This window comes from Fringilla coelebs (assembly GCF_963513975.1).
Source record: "Fringilla coelebs genome assembly, chromosome: 19".
Classification (NCBI taxonomy): Eukaryota; Metazoa; Chordata; class Aves; order Passeriformes; family Fringillidae; genus Fringilla; species Fringilla coelebs.
In genome coordinates this window covers 8,338,544-8,360,064 of record NC_140045.1, presented here as the reverse complement: position 1 = coordinate 8,360,064, position 21,521 = coordinate 8,338,544, and the positions used below count along the sequence as shown (strand labels likewise).

Below are 21,521 nucleotides of genomic sequence, written 5' to 3'. Positions count from 1 at the left end.
TGTGCTCAGGGCCCCAATACGCTTTGTCGTCACACCAATATACTTAAAATAATAATGTTATTACAGACTGTGTATTTTTAATAAGGTTAAGAGTGTTTTAAGCAAAACAATCACTATTCAGAAAAAGACTTTTAATCATTTTTATTTTGTGTAAAAAAGGCAAATTTAGTGAATTATTTTCATCTTGTACACAAAGTTATGATTTTAATGCTTTTCACATCCATGCTGAAAATCTGCAGTCTTGTAAAAATGAAAGTAACATTAATTTTTCCAAAAGCATTTTTCCACTGTTATGTACATTGCATGAGAAAGCTTTAAATACTCCCTCACTGACCACACAAATTACCAAGAAAATAAAAGATTAAATTTGTACAGATATTGATCTATATATCAAATACATACAGAAATTACGTAAAAACCCATTTGTTTATTCTTGATTCCTGCCCCAACAATTTCCCAGGGGCCAAAGCTGATGCCTTTTTTGTATAAATGGCTGTGGCTTTTCATTTTAAATATGAAAAAAAATCAAAAGGAATAAAAATTCAGCTGAAATCACAGTTTTTAAAAATCCCTTCCCAATAAAGGATTGTTACCAAATGTATTAGCACCATCGTACAAAGATCAAGGGAGGGTATTCACATCACAGAAAACAACAATAAAAAACCCAAAACAAACACTGAAACCCGTGTTAGTATCTGTAGAACAAGGAATCAGTAACTGCTGTAGCCTTCCTCAGATGCAGAAAGGAACAGGTTAGAGAGTTCTACTGAAAATAGTGTAATAATCAAAGATCATCAGAGAGATCTGGAACAAGAAGGACAGCAGCCAAGTCAGGGACAGGGCTTGGGCTGCCTCATGGTCAGAAAAACCTGCTGTGCCAAATGCCAGAATTAGTCCGACCCCATTGAAGGTTTTAGGCGTCCAACATTTGCTGCTCCCTCAGGCAGGTACCACAGCTTGAAAGCCATGAGAAACATCCCAGAGCCACAGGAATGCTTTGCAAAGCCAGGGAGCTGCCACCGACACCCCTCAGGTTCTCTGGGGATCACATCCCTAGTAGCACCTTGCTCAGGTTTTCCCTGAGCTGCTCCTCAGCAAGTGACTTCCAGCAGCTCCTTCCGTGGTTTGCTTAGCACACAGACGTCACTGTACTTGACAATTACACAACTGAGGCATATTGTGAACCCAGAGACACAAAAGGCATTTCACCAACTGCTGAAGTCACACAGGTACCTGAGAACATACATCACCTCACAAACTTTAGTGTTTGATGAATAACAATATTATAAAGACTGACAGATTTTAGAACAGATTCTTATATTTCTCCCAACACAGGAAGTGTGTTAAGGACTAATTTTACCTCTTGACATTTGAAGACTGACTCAGAAATCAGGGATGAGCTGGGGCAATACTCAGTTTAGTGACCAGGCAATGCACCTCAATCATTAACTAGCCCAATCCTCTACATTATGACACACTTATTACTGCAACAGTTTTTCTACTGAAGTCAGAAGCTGTTGATGAGAGAAGAAAGCAAGACTGTGAGAATCTTGTTGCAGCTGATGGGACAACCTGCAAGTTGTTGCATTAAAAAAAAAATGAAAAAAAAAATCAATAGTGCTATACTTACCAAATGAAATCAATGCTTCCAGAGCTGGATTTTACAGCAGATTAAATTGAGAACACAGGAAAACAAGCAAGGCTCAAACTGTCACTAGAATGGTCTCTAATCCTAGTTCTCCAATCTAGGCTGTTGTTTATTTTGATGTCCAAAATAAACCTCATGGGTGTGTGAGATAAGCTGTTTGAAGACTACCAGGTCCAACAAAGTCCTTTTTATGGCCATTTTAGGGAGCTAAAATGTCTTTACCACCTGAAGTTATAGATTCTTGTAATCAGATTAACAGATTCCATCAACAGAAGAAGCTGTTGCTAAAAACAGGTTGTAATTTAAGAAATTTTACCAGTAAGGGAGGAAAGAATTCCAGACATTCCTACACTATACATACAGCACATTTTACTTCCTGTAGTAAATACAAAACTTTACATCATTAACCCCTCTTGCATAGAATGAGGTAAACCTGTGTACATCACTAATACTATGTACCCAAAGTTGGAGCAATACGTTAGAAAATAATAAAATTGCTGGTTTTTAACTTTCTATGCAACTTTTTTTTTTTTAAGCTCAAACAACAATATACAAAAAAATGGTCTCCCGGGGCTCTATGGGGTTGATATCCTTAAAACACTTCTTAGGCTGTAGGATACAGATGTCTTAAAAAAAAAATTGATCAAAAATTATAAAGTCTTAATTTCTGGTCAAGAGTCAGATGATCATTGTACTACTCTAAAAGGGACCTGTGAAGACCCAGAAGCGCTTACAGAACTTATAATTCCTGAGAGTTTAATAAATGAACCTTACTGGTAAAAGCTAAAGCTCTTGATGCACATTCTTTCAGTCACAGCTCTGCAGGGCTGATCAACCACCTCACTCATCAACTCCATTTACAAAAATGTACAAAAGTTAAAAATGGGAAATATAAAATCCAAATTATTAAGAGCTTCTGCAAAAATACTTTGTGTTTAAATGGTCATAATTTTCACCCTTTTATGTGACTTTTGCCTTGTAAAAATTTGGAAGTTGACCAGTTGGGACCAATGGGATGCTTGACATGAGACAAGAATTCCAGGCAATAGGCAAATCCAGTTTATGAATTATAGACTAAAACCATGTGATTTTGATACTGTTCTCAACTCCTGTGTTACACTATTGCAGCAAGACATAAATATTGCAGGCTATGCAGGACTGAACTAATTTTTAATCCACAATGCAGGGCTCCTTTCAGGTCACCTGAAACGATGTGGCACATCATCTGAATGATCACAGATAAATATTTAAGATGGTAAAGAAACATTTAGGGTTTTCTGAATGGGAAAAAAAAAAAAATCACAAGAATACTCACAAGTTCCTTCCCACTACCAAGGGAATCCTTAGCGACTGTCCATCTAAGCTGCTTCTTCAGTCAAAATTCAGAGCTACAACTAATCTTCCAATGACAGAATTTTCTGAAGTTCCAGTTTGGTATTGGAGTCTGTAAACATTTGCTGAAGCATTCCAAGACTACAGACATTCATATGCAGACAAGAGCTTTATAGATCCAATCCAATGCCCACTATGGTCGGCAGAGACAAGGCTACTGATATTAATGGGCACTGAATCAGACCCTAAAGAATGTTAAAAAAACAAAAACCTTATATAAAAAAGGGTATTTTAAACTAAATAAAAACAACTTGAAAAGGTAAAATCTTCCTCAGGCGATGGCTCCGTTGCACTTGGGGCTACTCACTGAGTAGAGCTTTACAGGACTGTCTTCCGTATATAATTTATGCCTTTAAATCAGGGCTTTAAAGCCTTATTTTCACAATTAAAAAAACAGAGGCGTGACCAGTGCAGTTCACAAGAGTCTAACAGTCTCCCAACTTGTACCAAAAAGGTTCATTTGTTATGACAGTTCATTTGTATTTGCAACTATATCTTCCTCCAACTGCTTCCCACAATCATGCTAAATAAACTTTAATCTTACAAAAAAATTAGAATTTCAGTTCTTGTTAACAATGCACAATAAATCTGAACTTGAAAATATTACAAAATTCTTTCAAAAGCTTCAAATACAACACAAAAGTGTCCTTTGTTTTTGTTTTTAATAAATTGAAAAAATCTTTTTCACTAAAATAGTTTCCGCGCCCTTCCAAAAAATTCTGAACGGAGTCTAATTCATCTATGTTTAGCAAAGCACCCCAGGCACAGTCACCTGAACTGCACCATCCAAGTGGGAACAGAATCAGTCAGTCTTGGTGAAAGGTTCTTTTCTTATCACCGATGCTGTGCCCCTCACTCCTGGGAGCTGCCTCAGGGTTCCTGTTTGATGTAGTAGCTGGCGGAGCCATTGCTTTCCTGGTCAGACGTTCCCTGCAGGAAGCTGTACTCCTCTCCATCCAGCAACTCCTCCTTCAGCTGTAACGAAGTCACTACAAATCAAAAATTCACATTAAACATCTATATAACTTAAATTTGCTTAATATTATTGATATTGGGAGCATCCCAGATTCCCCATTTTCTTATATGCCACATTTCAGTGATGCTTTAATGCTCAGGATCCCACAGATAACCGACACTTTGACTGCAGATGGAACTGTAAGTTATGCTCTAATATTAACAGATTTCAAACTACTTACAATAATATATTCTCCACCAGATTTTCTCAAGAACTGAGTATTTTAGCATTTTAAACCACTTAAACTTTTAAACCACTTTGCTTCCTATTTAATTGTTATGCAAGTGAAAATTGGAAAAGGCCAACATTAACCTACAATTCAAATTACTTAGCAAACAGTTATTGCAAACAGTCTATGTGAGATGACAAAACACATTAATAAAGATTTCTCAATCCATCAATAAAATTTTAAGATCCCAGAAGGTAAGTTTCATTAAAGCAAAACAATTTTTGTACTTTTAATCTTCTCTTCTTTTGTCAAAATTAAATAGAAATGAGATTAAGAGAAAGATATTATGGATAGCAATGTCACAATTACTTCCCTGGTTTCACTAACAAATAGAGATGATTATCAAAATATGAGCACAATGAAAAGAACACTGAAAACAAAACATGCAAACATTCATTAAAGGTGCAGTAGCCACATTAAAGGGTTGCTTACACAAAAATAAATTATTCTCTATGACTAAATCAATAAGAAAAGTACCAAAGTTCATAATTATTCAATATATAGTTTACATACCTTGTCAACGTGTCTTGAAATGCAGAAATATGCAGTGAAAGGAAAACACCCCAACCCAGAACCTGCTGCTACTGATAGCCCTGCAGTAAATTACAAGCTGTTTGATTATTCTTTTGTAAATATTCTATGTTGAAACAAGATCTTGAGTTAAATAAAAATAAAATCTGAAAATTATGATAGTAGAAGATGTCAAAAGCTGCTGCAGCATAATGCAAGCTCTCCTCATCATTCTTTAATAGATTCCTCCTCCCACCTACAGAGCCCACAATTCCTTCCTTATTTTTTTCTCCCAAATACTTTTCCCTGCACCATGCCCAACTCTGACCAAGATTCCTGATCTCTGAGGGGCACCAAAGTGCTGTCTAAATGATAAGACACACAACTGGCTACTTGGCTATGCTGCAATGCCTTAAGCAAAGGCTATACAGAGGTCAGAGATACAAACCAACCCACCATGCATGTTGTTTCCCTTCTCTCCCCTGAGCAGGAAGCTCCTGCAGGTACAGGAGTAACAGCGGTTGCCATGATATGTATTACCTCTGGCTCATTTGAACCAAAGTTGTAACATTTAGATATTTAATGATTTCTTACTTTATTTGTTCATATTACACAGCTTTTAACTACAATCCTCCATTAGAAAAGCTTAGTTACAGCTACACACCAAATTGCTTGAAAAAAGAAAAAGGAAAACTAACTGAAGTCATCCAACTGAAGGAAAAAGGAATGCAGATTGGGCAAGGTACTTCCTTTTTACATTGTCTCAGTGATTTGCCAGGACACAGAGACACACTGTCAGATGTCATGACATTCAAACCTCCCAAAACCAATATAAATAGAGCAATATGCTCCACAGTCATGTGAATCTCTGGGAACAGTCTCTTCTTCTGCAAGACTGGCTGTACGTTCTTTTTAAAAATGAAGCAGTCGAACAGGTGAATTTCAGTGCTCAAGAGATCATTTCAGATGACTGAAAGATGCAAAGTACTCATGCACCCTAAAGCAGCACCAGTAATTGCCTAGAGAGCAAAACCACTTCATACAAACCAAGGTGAAAAGCTGAACTTTTCTCCTGTGCTCATGATGATACAAAAGGGGAAAGAACTGGGTTTGAACCCTTACTGAGATCTCCCATGGACAAAAAGTTTCAGAACAGATGCTGTTTTGTTACTAATCTTCCACTGATTCCATTCAAAGCCATGAAAACATCCCCTGCACTGTGTCTGCATATGACCTACAGCTACTGCAGTATCAGGCAATGAATGATGCTGAGGAATATGCACATAACTAATGAGTTCTGGCCAATCTCAAACATGCTTTATATTGATTAGATGGTATCAAGGTGATGCCTCCTTCCCAGAGACTGAAAAGGTATGGTCTTGCTGGTTTCAATATATATCTATCTATCTTTGGACAATGACAAGGCTAACCATACCACAAACAAAATTAACTTTGTCCAGCCTTCCCAAAACTCAGTGTTGAAAAGTTCCCCTCAATTCATCATAATCATCCCCTCAACTGATCACAGAGTATCAGAAACCAAGGAATACAGGTGTTTCATAGGAACTGCAAGATCTAATGATACAGAAATTCAGACTGTGTATGTCTTTGCACTATAGAAATGCAATACAGGTGTAGATTTAGCACAAAAGAACATTTGGGCAGAAATAGATGCTCCAGAACACTCTCCCATAAGCAAGGCTTCTCTTTGGCATCAAGGACTTGTTAAACATGGCACGTACAGACCAGCAGGAACATGAAGTGAAACTAAAGCGTTCCTTCAGAAGTGTTGAGAGGTGTGCAGAAGAGAGTGAAGGTTTTCCTCAGGGTCCAAAGGTGGCATTTGGGTCCCTTTTTTCCCAATCTGTTAATGGATAACACATGGACAAGAGAAACTGTTCTGGATGTATTCCAGAGTCAGTACAGAGTGCTGACAGGGCAGCCTGTGCAGACTAAGGCAAGCTTAAGGGAGTAATCAAGCAAATCTGAAGCTAAATCTATCAACCTGGCAACTGTACTGCAGGGAGAACGTCATCCAGTCTGTATGACAGCTCCTATTGCTACAATATATTTGTTAGCAATAATTTGCTGCATTATGTTGTTAGAGATATCAGGAAAAGGGAAGAGAAAAACTACCAGATCCTTGAAGTGAATTTGTATAATTGAAGATTGATTACGTAATATAATTATAATTGAAATATAATTATAATTGAAGATTGATTATGTAAACTATACTTAAAGAAGTTCAACATTTTAATCGATTTCAATATTACCAATTAATTTTAAAGAGTTTTTCTCTGCTCACTCATACAGATGCACCATTACACTGCTTCAAATATATTTTCTTAGTAATCCACAAAAATTCAAATAACATATTCTGAAGCTATTTTCCCAGATAACTGCCTTTTTCTGATACAGTCACAAAGATCTATTTACAGCATACGGTTATTTTCTCTGCAAAGGATAAGACACAATAATGACCTACTTACATCCAAAACTCCCAGATCCACATTACCATTCAGTTTTACAGGGTGCGTTTTTTGTATCTTAACAATCTGCAGAGCCCCTCTGGGATTCTCAGTAAGTCACACCTCAACCTTCTTCCTCTGAAATTCTAAGCCAGCTGCAACCCTCAGCTATGATTAATTCAGTGACATGGTACATCAGCAAGAATAAAAAGCTCTCTAGCAGAAAAAATTAAACCAACTAAAATTTAAAGGAAAAAAAAGGGAAAAAAAGAAAGATTAGACGAGTCAGCACATGACACCCTGGACCATAGCTTCCCACTCTGCAGTGAAACACTGCCGTGACCAGTTACCTGTTTGGAGGCTGGGATTACACTCCTGGCTATTCCTGGGAGGCTGGAAGGCCTCAGGGGCTGTCTGTGCTGGATGGGCTCAGTATGGAGGAGGAATCATCCCCGGAGAAGCTCCTCCACACCTCACCTGCCACGGGTGGCCTAGACAAACTGACAGGTTTCTTTTCAACAGGTATCTTCCTCTCTAAACATCAAGTCAAACTAAAATAAATGCTCAAGTTAAACTGCATCAGGCAACTCTGACTGTTCACTGAGAAATGGCTCTGATTGATAGTCACCCACTCTCAAAAACCAGGACCTGTACAATGGCACCTTTTAATTATTGCTCTCAACAGCCACATTTTAGTCCCTGAATTCTACAGGCAACGGGTATGACTTCAAGGGCATTGCTTAATACAATGACCCACTTATTGCATGCTCTATCAATGAAATACAAATGCTGTGAATTACTTCAGCTGCAGCTACACTGCACAGTCACACACATTCCTCTGCCTGGACACCCAAGATATCTGGCTCAGTTTCAGGCTGCAATTGTTCAGTGTTTCAGCCTAAGAGACAGAAGGATGCTTCTGGGGAAATAATTCTCTCCAAAGTTTATCACCTCTAAAAATACATGCTCTTATTTCCCTTATAATGGTATTTCCCCTTGTACCTATAAACACAAATAACTAATTTACTGTGTAGCAAAAAAACTTCTAAATGACCTCGAATTATTAAACACTGCATTAATGAAAAAGTGTTATTAAAACACTTCCCACACAAATTACCATGTTTTTCCTTTATCACTAAGATGCTCCTATTCTGTGTTCAAGGCATGTTCTCTGAAGTACAAGATCTGTATTGAGGGTACAAGATCTGTAACACAAATCAATGCTTTCAGCTACATCAAAACTGGCTGCTCAGTCCTATCAGCACTATCCTGTCAGACAGACAAATAAAAGCCCAGCCCTGAAAAGGTAACTGATTATGCATATTCTAAAGATACCACCCTGCTTAAATATTCTTGTAAGACAATTTCAGGATAGCCTTATAGAGAGATTAATGAGGCAGAATGGTGTCTAAAGAATTCCAACCTTGAAAATATTGGTCAGATTATCATTTCAGTAACCTTATTCTGATATACACACCCAAGAGGAAGCAGACAATACCAGCAAATAGCACACTCGTCATTATTAATTAATTGTCCCGGCATGCTAGCACGTTACCTTTCAAGAAGTCACCTGCACAGTCTTTGGAGCACCAGGAACCCAGCACAAAACCATACTCACTGAAACAAACACTATCAGAAAGGGAACTGGGGGAGGTACTCAAGTATCCCCAAAAGCATTGCCCAAGTGTTTATGATGCAATCAGTTCTGCTTCTCAGTGAACATGTGCACTCCCAGTGTCCCCAGGAAGGAGGGGACACTGCAGCAGAAATCTGCATCGTTACACACAGCAAAATGGCTCAATGACATCCATGACATCCTGGGCTGTGTTGTGAGCACATGAGAAAAATGTGTGGAAATAACCCTGCCCTGCTAAAACTAACCTAATTTAAGACACAGTTTTTTGTTAATCATCTGTGGTGACTTTAAATGGTACCATAAAAACATCATGGCTACATTATATGGTTTGGTGACTGAAATCCTTTACAAAATAACTTTCTATTTTATTTACAAGTCCTGAACAAGAAAAAGCTTCAGAAGACATTTTTAGTGTTATTTCCCATGACTCAGCACTTCCGTTACCATAACCCATTTCGAAATAAACCCATATAGGAGGTAGCTGGCTCTAACTGTTCATGACATTGGTCTCTCATCTTCTGGTGATTAAGAGGATTTCTTAGTATTGACCCAACAGTCCTGAGCACAATCAGAAATTTTCTTTGCTTCCACAGGCAACATTTACCTTAGGTTAGGGAGAAGTGAAGAACAAACTTCCCTAGACTAAATTTTCTAAAGCTAGACTAAAGCTTCCTATGGCACTAAGTAAGATTAATTTTCCAGGTTTGGGTCACACTTACTTTAAGACAGGTAGCAGAGGTAGTAGGAAAGGGATAAGGTAAGAAGTATGATGGTCTAGAACAGCTTGCTAAACAAAATCTGCTCAGACAGTGCAGAATTAGCCAAAACCAGGTGTTACACAAAGGTAATTAACCATAAAGCCATATTTCCTTAGCTTAAAGCAACAGCACTCACAGCTTTCCCTGGATATTCTCAAATTGGGAGTTTTCCAGTACCTGAATTTTATTTTAAAAATACTGCCGCAAAATTCTGAAAAGGATCTCGATTTTACTGTTTATTTCCTCCAACATCAAAAAGGAAATCCAGTGCATTGTTTGAGGCACTTAACATGAAGTTCTAAGAACTTCTGAGACACCTGTTCTATCTGTGGCACTCATCAGCCAACTTCTTTTCCTCCCCAAAGATCAACACAGCATAGGTTCTATACTCAATGACTGGGGAAGAAGGTTCCAATTTGCCTTAATAGATCCATTCACAAACTCACCAGGAAGACAAGGTTTTAATTCTTCACATTAGTTTGATACAACAACAATATACTCTGGAAACAAGATTAAATTAAGAAAGCTAATTTTATATTTTGACAACATGATTCCAAGGGAACCAATTACTGTGGAAAGTACCTGAACACTGCAGATTTTTAAAAATGTCATTACTGTGTTTTGCTGTGACAAGAACAGCCACATACAGCAATGCTGTTTGTTTCTCAAAGTAATAATACAAAAGCTTAATTTACATAGATGCCTAAACCAAAAAAAATCTGGCAAATAAGTAGGCTTTTTTGTTTCAAAGTGAAGCCAGTTGGATGATAATTTAAATTTTCTACACCTCATTCTTTCTGATCCCAGTGACTTGACTCTTATTCCTTCACCTGTGTTACAGAGAGCAGAGGGAAAAGTGTGTTGATATCTGAGTATTTTGCACAAGGCAGCACAACTACCAATACAGTACACAGCCAATATATTATTTAACTGAAATTACGTCAGAACACAAAAATATTTTAACCATTGTCCATCTACAATTAATAGATTATTATTATTACTATTATTATTATTATTAGCAACATCTACCCTATCACGAGTTATAAAAAATGGTTATTCTCAATGAAAAAGTTCTTTTTGTGGCATACTGCACCTTTAAGCATAACACCTGTTTAGACACAAACATTTCCAAATAGAACAGACTTAGGTAGAGACCACAAACTTTAACACATCAGGTAAAGCGCAAACACTATTTTGTCACCCACTTTTCTTATGTCCTTTGTACTGTTGTGATTTAGCTTTTTTCTTCTGTTTGGACGAACTTGACTGGCTATCTCTTGATGCTGCAGAAATGAAGAATTCAAAATTTATGTTTATTAAAAAAAGAAAAACAACTTTAAAATGTGTCAAAGGTGCTACACAGTTAAAGAATTTTTCTTAGTGACTGAACAAAGAAATTTAATGTGGAAAATCAATTTGCATTAAACTACTTAACAAGAACTCGCTCATTACCCCCTTATTAAAAAACAGTTTTTGAAATGCATTTCATCAGTTACTATCACTTGATCTGACAGGACAAGTTGTGATGTAATAAATTACAAGCAGCTTCTGCACAGGCAGAGTTCCACCAAATTCAGGAGGTGGAACAGATACACTGGCAGTCTTAAAGCAATATAAATTCTCAGCGAGCTCCTCCAGAACTGACTAGAGGCTTTCTCCTGGCATCAAATCAGCATCTTCTGGCATTGAAAAATAGTAAAAGACACTCCAAAGTACTTTAGAAATCAAAGTGGGAAAGATTAGAACTGTTAATTAGAACTTCCAGGCATTAGCAAGAGTTTTTTTCTATTTTTGTTATGCCTGGGGACCTAACTGGAAAAGGTTAGTAAAATGAGCCCCCATTAAATTAATTTTCATTACTGACAAAGCAGGACTCACACTGCGGTGCTGGAGGCTGGAGCTGGTATCCAGTGAGCTGACACCAACCCACAGGATACAGATCTGGGGACTCACAATCCACCCACTGATCATATTCATCTTCCCATCCATCGAAGTGTATCCTCAGAAGCCTGTGAATAATGCGCGTCACTGTGGCCACACACACCAGGCGAGGCTCCATCAGATCTACTGCCTCCAGTTTCATGCCAACATGAAACCCATGATTTGGAACTTCCTGGGGAAGCAAAGAAAGCAAATATCAGTAAACAGACATGTTCATCAAGACAGTTTAAGCGCAATGCTGAAACAGGGATTTCAATCCACTTAATAGAGAAAAAAAACCCAAGTATCATTGATGAAGTTTCCTGTACCTCTGCATCTGTTTAACATTTCAGAGATACCAAACTTTGTTTACTCAAATGGTTCTTATCTCTAAAAGTTTTAGCTTTTCAAAACTGTATTTAACAAATGGGTCCATCCCATGCACTATGCAATAACGTAAAGAAAATGCTAATTCCAGTACAAACACGTATAATTTCATTACCTTATTGAAGAGCTTTACTGGTGCAGCTATTGAGTCAGTTTCCCTGAGGTAGTCAAACCATTTAAAAGGGAGTTTTGCATAACCTGTGAATTTTAAACAACATTTTCATACATCAACTGCAAACTTCAAGTGTAAGAACAACAGCAAAAATAGCACATTGGGAGTGTGTTACAACTAAAAAAAACCAACAAAAGTCAAACATCAGTAGCAGAAACTTCCACTCTCTGAGCTTTGATCTAAGGGACAAAAAGACACCTAGAACATTGCCCATTTGCAACTAACAAGAAGAATGAAGCACTGGGTAATGTAAAAGATATCATTCCAGTTAAGATTAATCACTTAAACGGAAAGTTTTTTGTCCGTGCAGATTCTTATCTCAACAAATGCCCTACACAAATGACCCAGAACAGATACGGAATTGAGACCATCCAGTTTCTTTCCTGTGGGGAAATAGCTCCACTACTGAAACACTTAAATTGTCAGGAACAGAATAGCAAGAACAAACATGGATATTTTAAACATTTAATAAGGGTAAAAATAGCAGTAATATGTAATATGGAAAATTAGAGGATTTTTTAAAAGCTATTATAAAGGGAAGAAAATAATCTCTAAAAAAGATATGTAGCTGCTACTGAATATGCATAAAACACAGGAATATCTTTTCCTTTGAGGAATTTTAACAACTGCTTAAACTAATAATTCTCTAATTCTAGCTGAAGGAACAATACCCTGGAGGATTTCTCTACATCAGTCTGCAGTGAGAGACATCCTGAAAATCTGCAGTGCAGTGGGCATAGCGTGGGAGCTACAGAGAGGTCTGCATCTCACCTCTGGGGGGGTAGAGGGCTGCCACTCTCAGTATCCACAGTCAAAAATTCAATCCCATCTCTCAAAATGCCTAAGCATCTTCATCCTTTACTGATTTCAGCATGGGATGAAGAAGTTTGGGAGGAATAAGCTTTGCAAAGTCCAATGATTTCACAGCAACTGAAGTTATCCACAACACTAAATGAAACTCTTGTATAAGAGTGCTCACAGTGGCAACAAAATCTATCCATGACTAGAGGCAGCTGGAGAGTTAATTAATAATGGCAATACTCTATCAGTTCTGCATATTAATGTTTTTCTTCTCAATGTAACATTCCTCTGCTACACCAATATATTTGTACTCAAGTTCATCACACAAAGGAAATGTGCACATGGGCCTTGTCAGACCAAGCAGAATTAAGAAGCTGTCCATTTTCCAACCCATAATTTGGAAAGCAAAGTGCCCTCCTCACTGGAGCTAAGGAGCTTTGATCACTTTGGACCTATTAACTGCTAATGCTCATTATGCTCTGTATTTTACTGCTAGTAATTCCTCTTCCAAATAACTTTTAGATTATTGAACATGTGATTTATAAATCACCTCTCACTGATGATACAGGACTTAGGAAAAACTGCAATAAAAGGGAAAATGTAGATGGAGGTAAAGAATTAGGTTGCCATGATACAAGAAGTATCAAAAATGTGCTAACAACAAAATCCACATTTTGAAAGTGCTGTTTCAAGAGTGAAACCTAAAGGCAAGTTTTTCTCCTATTCTGTCTTATCAGTTTCATATATGCATTTCTAAACTGATTGATATGTATTGATATACAAGCATTTTCTCCCATAAAAACTTCTATTGCAAGAGTCTCTGCACCTCAGATTTTTGAGCAACGCTGGTGCCCATGAATTTCTAGGTAATAAACTCACTAAATGAGCTGACTGAAAAAAAAAAAGAAATCTGTATAACTGCACTTTCCACACACTCTAGTGTGACAGAGCTGTCACTGTACCACAACAAAAACGGTATGAAATTACTTTCTTCATGTTGCATTAAACTGTAGTTATTACCTAGAAAAATAATTCATTAAATACAAGTAGAAGTCTGCAAGAATGAGAATGGAAGGAAAAAGCCATAGAAAATCATTGTCATCTGTCAGCTGTTACACAGCTATAATCGTTTTAAAATGTACCAGACCAAGGCAAAAAATGGGAAAAGGGAGGCAAAGTCTTCTGTAGGCACATGTGCTTGTGAACAGACAGCTTTTCCTCACAGAGGGGCTTATTTACTGTACAGTCCTACAGCTCAAGTTTGTGCATAGCCTTCCAAAATTTGACTGGTGTAGTTGTGAATTAGCCTGAGATTCTTTACAGTGTTCATTAATTGTTTTGGTGGGCAGGGCATACCAACCAGTGACACTTTCTGAAGAGCCATTTTAGTGGCTCCCCCACTTTCCACTGACTTAGTGGAATCCTCAATTTCTGACAGCAAATCCAAATTATTTCAGCCAATAATCAATCTAACTTTTTCTAAATGAAAAACTGGTGACCTCTGGTTTAGATTACTTAAAAGTAAAGTTGTTGTATTTGTTTCAGACTTGAGAAAGTCCTAAGAAGTGACCTGAACTTTGTAGACTGAGATAAGAAACAAAGTATATGGCACATACAGTATCACTGAGCAGTATTAACAATAAAAGGTGTCAGAATGCTACCTGTACCTCTGGGTGGAGTTAGTTCAATCATGTTAATTTCACAGAAACCAACAGGGAAAATAGAAGGGGAAGTAGCATGGTAACAAAACCAATCAGACCCATCTGCTGCTTCTGAGCCATCAATCCCAATCATAAGATATCCATCTGCTAACACCTTGGTAAAGAGAAACAAAATTTCACATTAAACACCTTCAGCTGGATGAGAAAGCTAGAAATAAAGCATGCCATGTTTCAAGAGTGAAAGCAATTCAATAATAATGGAAGCACACTTAAAAGGACATTCAATTAACAAAAACCCTCCAAATCATATCTGTCTCTAGGACTGTGAATACAGCTGTTACATGTACTTTTGATAACTGCAAAGTTATGAGATGAACATTTATTTTTCTGATCTCTAGTTTATTTTTCTTCTGAACAACAGCTCTATTTCTAAATCTTTATAACTCAGTCTATTCTTCAACTTGCAAGGATATTCAGTACACCATTACTCAAAATCATAACAATTCTCCTCACTGGAAAAGTTAAACAATTCAGCTAAGCTGCTTTTTACATTTTCTCTTTTAAAACAGATTTCACATGGATTGGCTCCCTTTCAATCAAACTAAGAAAGGAGGACAGCCTTAAAACATCTTCATAGATTTCTGCAAGTCAGCAAGACGAGGTCTGGTTTTGAACAGTTGCAAAACACTTGGTATAATTAGCAGAATATTTTCCTGAAAATTCCTCTCACAAATACACTCTAATTAAAGGTAAGGCTGAATTTCCAGAGCTTAAAGTCAAATTTACATGAGCACATTTTCGTAGTGGTTGTATATAAACAACTGACAGACATACCCCATTCACTGTGCCAATGAACTCTCCTAATTTTGGATTTGAGCTTCTTGTTTCAAGCCTAAATAAAGATTAGGGGAAAAGGATTCCTCTTTGGCTCCTCAAAATGCACATTTGCTTTCTTACCTTTCTGATAGTTGCCACACATATTGCTGAAAGGTTTAGGGGGTCTATAGCTTCCAATTTCATTCCTTCTTTAAACCACTCTCCAGCTGCATCAACCTCTTTTACCTAAGGAATCACAGAACAGCAGCAGAAACAAAGAATTTAATGAGCCTGGAACAAAACATACCACCACACTGCCAAAGCAACAGACTGATATATCTGTTTTACCACCTCTGCTTATCAAGGAGGTCAGATTGGATAAAACAAGCAGAAACACTTGTGCTGGGCCAGGATGTAAACAGAGTTTCAGGTCTGGTTTACACACAACAGGAACAGAAGATCAGACTGGATAACACAAGCAGAAGCACTTGTGCTGGGCCAGGATGTAAATAGAGTTTCAGGTCTGGTTTACACACAACAGGAACTGAAGGTCCTCAATCAGATCTGCAAAGAGTGTTCTAGCTACTCAACTCACCTTCATAAATAAGTGTGGGGGTGCATCAAAATGTCCATCCTGTTTCTTTGTAATATCTACAAGGAATAATAATACTACTATAATATTGTTCAGAAGTTTTGTTCACAGAGCACACAATATGTTTTTCTGAATATATTAACCAATACCACACAGTCACTGGTGTTGGGAGGCCCATAGTTTATTAGTAACACTACCACAAAAATCAGGAGGACATAATCCATCCATTTTCCTTGCTGACTTCAATCTGAGCTGCCTCTATAAAACAAACATAATTTATAGAAAAAACCCAATATCTAGTATTTACAAGACCATTTGATTATGTCACAAAATTGATGAAAGTATTACATTGAAGCTTTTGCAAAAAATGGGCATGTTTAAACTACTTTGCACTATACTATGACAGAAAATTACATTTATATATATTTTTATATAATTACATATAATCCCTTTAAATACATACATATATGTGTGTGTGTCTCTATCTGTTTATAAATGGTTTCAGAGAAAGTTGAAGCATTAGGAAAACTGAAGGCCTTTCCCTGAAGGGAAGCCTTGTGGAATGCTTTACAGAAATTCTGTCTCTGACAAGTGATACCAGCTCAAACAAACAGAGAAATAATAAAAATTCCAGACTTTTTGTTTGTTTAGAAGCCTTAACTATTTCAAATTACAATTGCTTTTCTATTTTAGGTAGCAAAGGCTGTGTCCCTTCTACCACACTGTCACTTCACCTTCCCAGCCCATTCCATAATGCCCTCTAAAGAATGTAAATACTGCAATATAAAATATTAGATGGTCCTTAAACTTGCCAGTAAATAGAAATTCTGTTTCTACTAGGATATGTGTCCACGTTACATTGTGGAAAGAAGGAGTTAGATGTGAAGAAACTAGGAGTTTGCGGAGTAGGGCTGTAATTCCAGGTATCAGCATGAAAAGTGAAGTTTATCATGCTTGAATTGTGCAGTTTAAAGGTTTTTCTACCTACAGTTTGCTGGCCTCTGTTTATCATTGAATCTTCTAAACATTACAAATCAACCTAAAGGTTATTCTGGCTTTTCCACTGATGTATAATATGTTAATTGTAATTTTAACTGAAATTCCTGAGTGTTGTAAAATTGGTAAAACCCCAGGCCACGTTACATAACATTCTCAAGTACCATTATTCAAGGTAGTTTGATTAATTGTATAATGCAACAGAACTGCTAAAGCCAGACAGCTCCCAGCCAACACTGCCTACAAAACACCTCTAACCCAAACCAAACTTACCAGATCTTTTGAACCTGTGTCCTATACTTCGAGACCAGCCAATATGATGAATGAGTGGGCTGTACATATGGCACCAGAAGTCATCAGTTTTGTCCTCACTCTCTTCATACACCAACCTCAGACGGCCCCCAACAACACTATCCACCACGGCCACCCTTGTTCGGCAGAGGTGCGTCTTGTCCACTACTTCTACCCTCATGGAAGTTTTGAACGGGTACTGCATACTCTCAGACACCTTGAAACAACATAAAACATACATTCTGTAAGAATATGCTCTGGTTTTCCATTTCCTGTCTTTTAAAGCACAGTATTGACACGCTTGTAATTTAATTGAAGTACGTGTTAATCAAACAGGAGAAATGACACAAATTATTTGTCTTCGATTTCATTGTAACAAAATATTTCAAAAAACTAAGAACAGATGTTACAATGCCTTAATTGTTGCAAGGTCATCCCCTAAGATGAGATACAATTCTTGCCTAAATTAAAGGAATTTTCCATTGACATAATGAAAGTTTGTTCAGTTGTTAACAATGGGTGAAGTTACCTTGAGAAACAACTTAACCAAGAAAAAGTTCAAGATTTTTTGTTCTTGCTTTGTCATCCACTCAAATACAGCATTTTAAAAACAGGATTAAAATGCTTCGTTTTAAGGCATGGAAAACAATCCTTCAACATAATTAAAGCTGGCCATTTACAAAAGTACTTCTTCAAAATACACAAAAGAAAGGAAACAGATGTTAATCTGCCCTGTGAAAACAGACTGTATTTAAAAATCAGCATCTGTCACTTGCCATTTTCATTACCACCTCTCCAAAGGACTGAGATCTTGCCAATTTAATTTGGCTTCCAACTGAGCCAATTTTAAAATAAAAATTAACAACAGCAGAAAGGCATTTTGGTTGGTTTTAAAACATTACATGCAGTGTAAAACAATGACTTGTTGTGGTTATTTCTACTAAGAACTATATACACCATCATCGCACAATATTGGCAAGTAAACTTCCCGCACACTATACAGCAGCTGCCACGCCTGAAGACATGACTAAGACAGAAAGAAACCTAGTCCAGAGCAGGAAAAAAAATCTTTAAATAAGATTTAAAAAGTATGATCTTCATTCCATCTACATTCATGCTATATTAACATATTCTGTTCAGATTCTTGAAATAGTGCATGAAACAAATAATTCCTGAATAAGAAAAATCAGTTTTCATTTTTCTTAAATATCACATGGTAACTCATGAGCACTTCTGGGTTTTCTATGGATTTTTTAAATGGGGTATTTTAAAATTAAAATAGATCAACTAGTTTTTACAGACAGCTATTCTTTCTAGAGCAAAGGTTACCAAATACATACTGACAAGTATGGACATAACAGGAGAAGGAACTCCAAGGAAAACCGTATCTAAGGGAAGAAACTACTGTACCTCCTTCACTGCAAGAGGAGCTAATGTGCCACTGTAAAATATTTCAGTTCTTCACACTGTGCTGCAGTTTTCTTTACAGAACATCACTGATACTGGATCAGCCTTACCTTCTGAGAAAAGTCAGGAGGAAGTGTTTTGGCACCAGTAAGTCGTTTCACTAGAAAAGCTTTCCAGTTTGTGTATTTGTGTTGGATGGCTGTTGCAAATGAAGGGGAAGAAATAAGCCACTGATTTTTAATTGTGCCCATTAGAGACAATATTAGAGTCTGGAATATGTAAAGAAGAAATCTCAGATGACTATTAAAAGGCCTAGATGACAATAATGACAAAAATCCTCTTTAGAGAATGAGTGCTACCCAGGATTAAGTTTATAGGCCAGGATAATCAACTTAATAACAAAATATAAATAAAATCATATTCCCATAACTGATTAGCAAACTGCTGCCACCCCAATCTTAAAAGCTTTGAGTCACATCAGATGGGCTACTCCAAGAAACATAGCATCAGTCAAAAGTTAAAATTATTAATTCATAACTGTTGAAAAAGTTATTATGGTAAAAGAATATTTTGCTATCCGGATCATGAGCAAATTTAGTTTAATAAATAGACTTTGAATTCAGTCAGTAAGACTACTATTTACATACTGCGAGGAGGAACTAAGGGCTTCCCACTGGTTGCACACCAACCAACTGGGTGGATGTCAGACCCACAAATGTTGCACCAGAAGTCAAGACTTGAATCATTTTCAAATCCTTCATATCTCAGCAGAGCATTGTAGCCTGAAAGAAAGCATTTAAAAAAAATACAAGAATGAAACAAGATTATAAAATATGTATGAATATTTCTTGACCAATCATAATGTACATTATTTTGGTTTTCTAAATGTAATTTTTAATAGCAAGTTGGTTTTTGTTGACACATTTCCAAATGCTATTAATGCACAGAATCAATTACTTTGATAAATGTGCATGTATTATCATGTAAGTCAATTTAAATAAGATTAAAATTCTTGAACTATAAACCTTTAGAAGTTGCACAAAAGAGGACAAAATTAATTACGCACAGTATCTGCTTTTTCATATCTTAGATCTGCAATCTTGAATTTCTAACTTTTTACCAGTGATTCATATAATGAGGCTTCTTGACAGCTCTTATACCATGTCTCCTTTCAGCTCCGCATTACTCTTATCACACTGTAAGGCAATATTACAAAAAAAAAAAAAAACAAAAAAAAACCAAACCAAGGATAGACATTCTCAAGCACCACAGCAGCCAGTGTAGAACAGTGACAGCACTACAAAGTATAACCTACAGACACAGCTCTGCCAGCCTGACCAGTGTCAGCATTACTCTCACCAGATGATCAGTGACTAAAGTACTTGATCTCTTCACATAGTTCTTTAGATTATTTTAATTTCAACTAAAACACATTTACCTGCTAATTTTATAATTCCAGCTATCCAGAAGACTTTGGTAGGTAGGCTGCAGTCAGTGTTTGGAACCTCCACTCGCACTCCTTCTGCAATATCACCCCAGCAAGTCCCCATTGGTGCCTGTCAGGGTTGGGGTTAAAATGTCATCAGCTTACCATGTGAAAATATTAACTTTTTGTTATCTCAGTGCTCTACAAGCAACTTAAAAAGACAAAACATTGAATATACATATAACAAACTTATGGTTAGAAACCACTGTCTCTATGAGAACCTACTTTTGTTTTGACAACTATGTGCAATACCATATGTGTATCCAATTATTCCTGTGTATTTACTGAAAAAAACCTATAGCACTCTAAGTTTAAACAGCAGTTAAGCACAAATTGTATATTCCTAAAGGTCAGTTTTATTTTATGATGTTTCTGTTAGGAAGAAACTACTGATATTAGTAAGAATGATGGAAATCACTATGCAATTCTACTTGCAAGAAAATCATGGTACCTGTAGCACAGACATCAAAACCCTTAAATTCTGCAAGTCAGGCATGCTGCTGGAAGAATGCCTAAAATTTATTTCTTTATTCTATTCTGATGATTTATTATGGTAGGGTTTATCATCCACTGGCTCACATCCTCTCAGAGGAACAGGCTTTCACATCACCTGCAAGCGATCACTCCATGGAGCAGACAAAAAGAACAGAAGGCTCTGAGTGGCAACTTTTTAATGAACATCAGAAGGAAAGGCACAGCAAGATCCCTCACACTGTCCCATGTGAGGAATATGTTAGGAACAAGAAGGAATATCTGCCTGATGAACTCATAAGGGTTTGCAGAAGCTGGTGATAGAAATCACATTTAGTTTGCTACCTCCAGAAGAAAATTTTGTTGAACAGAGCATAATGAAATATCAGTCAAAGATGGAATTGTAGATACCAGAAATGCACAGTGCTGAAGAACCTAAATTCTTAACAGTAACTCAACCGAAGTTATATTGGTAACAGGCTAGAAAATTTCTCAGTCTGCAATAAACTTGAGACTACCCAGGAGAGAGATATTAATATTTTGGGTGTTTTATAACATCCGTCATATCAATTCTGAGAAAGATAAATTCTTATCAGTTTAGAAATTACCCAGCTATCACTGGGACAACTGAAGGAGGGATCCTGTGGCTCTGCACTGTGTCTCATTCACAAAGCTCTTTGCGAACCCAGAGAACTGAACCACTCAGTGGGAATAGCCTCCAACTGCACAGAAGCTACAAGTGAAGAAATCTGGATTAATCCCGAATAACTGAGAACTGCAATATTGGCATTTTGCTGGCAATCAGCAATTGTCATTAGAAGCACTAGAAACTGAATTTATCTTAAAAAAAGGAAACTAGTTTATT

General features: G+C 36.9%; 1 protein-coding gene across 7 annotated transcripts in view; it reads right to left on the bottom strand.

The window, feature by feature from the left end:
- Window positions 1–132: 132 nt before the first annotated feature.
- MBTD1 (mbt domain containing 1) overlaps window positions 133–21,521 on the bottom strand; it is a 35,609-nt gene continuing 14,220 nt past the window's right edge. For 4 of the 7 annotated variants that reach the window (XM_084218248.1, XM_084218243.1, XM_084218244.1 and 1 more), the window contains 11 exons: window positions 20,138–20,255; window positions 19,347–19,481; window positions 18,810–18,898; window positions 17,275–17,509; window positions 16,009–16,064; window positions 15,555–15,659; window positions 14,598–14,751; window positions 12,079–12,161; window positions 11,535–11,769; window positions 10,862–10,939; window positions 133–4,029 (listed from right to left, as the gene is read on the bottom strand). In XM_084218248.1, coding sequence (XP_084074374.1) covers window positions 3,911–4,029; window positions 10,862–10,939; window positions 11,535–11,769; window positions 12,079–12,161; window positions 14,598–14,751; window positions 15,555–15,659; window positions 16,009–16,064; window positions 17,275–17,509; window positions 18,810–18,898; window positions 19,347–19,481; window positions 20,138–20,255 — 1,407 coding nt within the window. In that variant the 3' untranslated portion in view covers window positions 133–3,910. The remainder of the gene's footprint in view (window positions 4,030–10,861; window positions 10,940–11,534; window positions 11,770–12,078; window positions 12,162–14,597; window positions 14,752–15,554; window positions 15,660–16,008; window positions 16,065–17,274; window positions 17,510–18,809; window positions 18,899–19,346; window positions 19,482–20,137; window positions 20,256–21,521) is intronic. The other 3 variants (XM_084218245.1, XM_084218247.1, XR_014616617.1) reach the window with 2 other exon arrangements.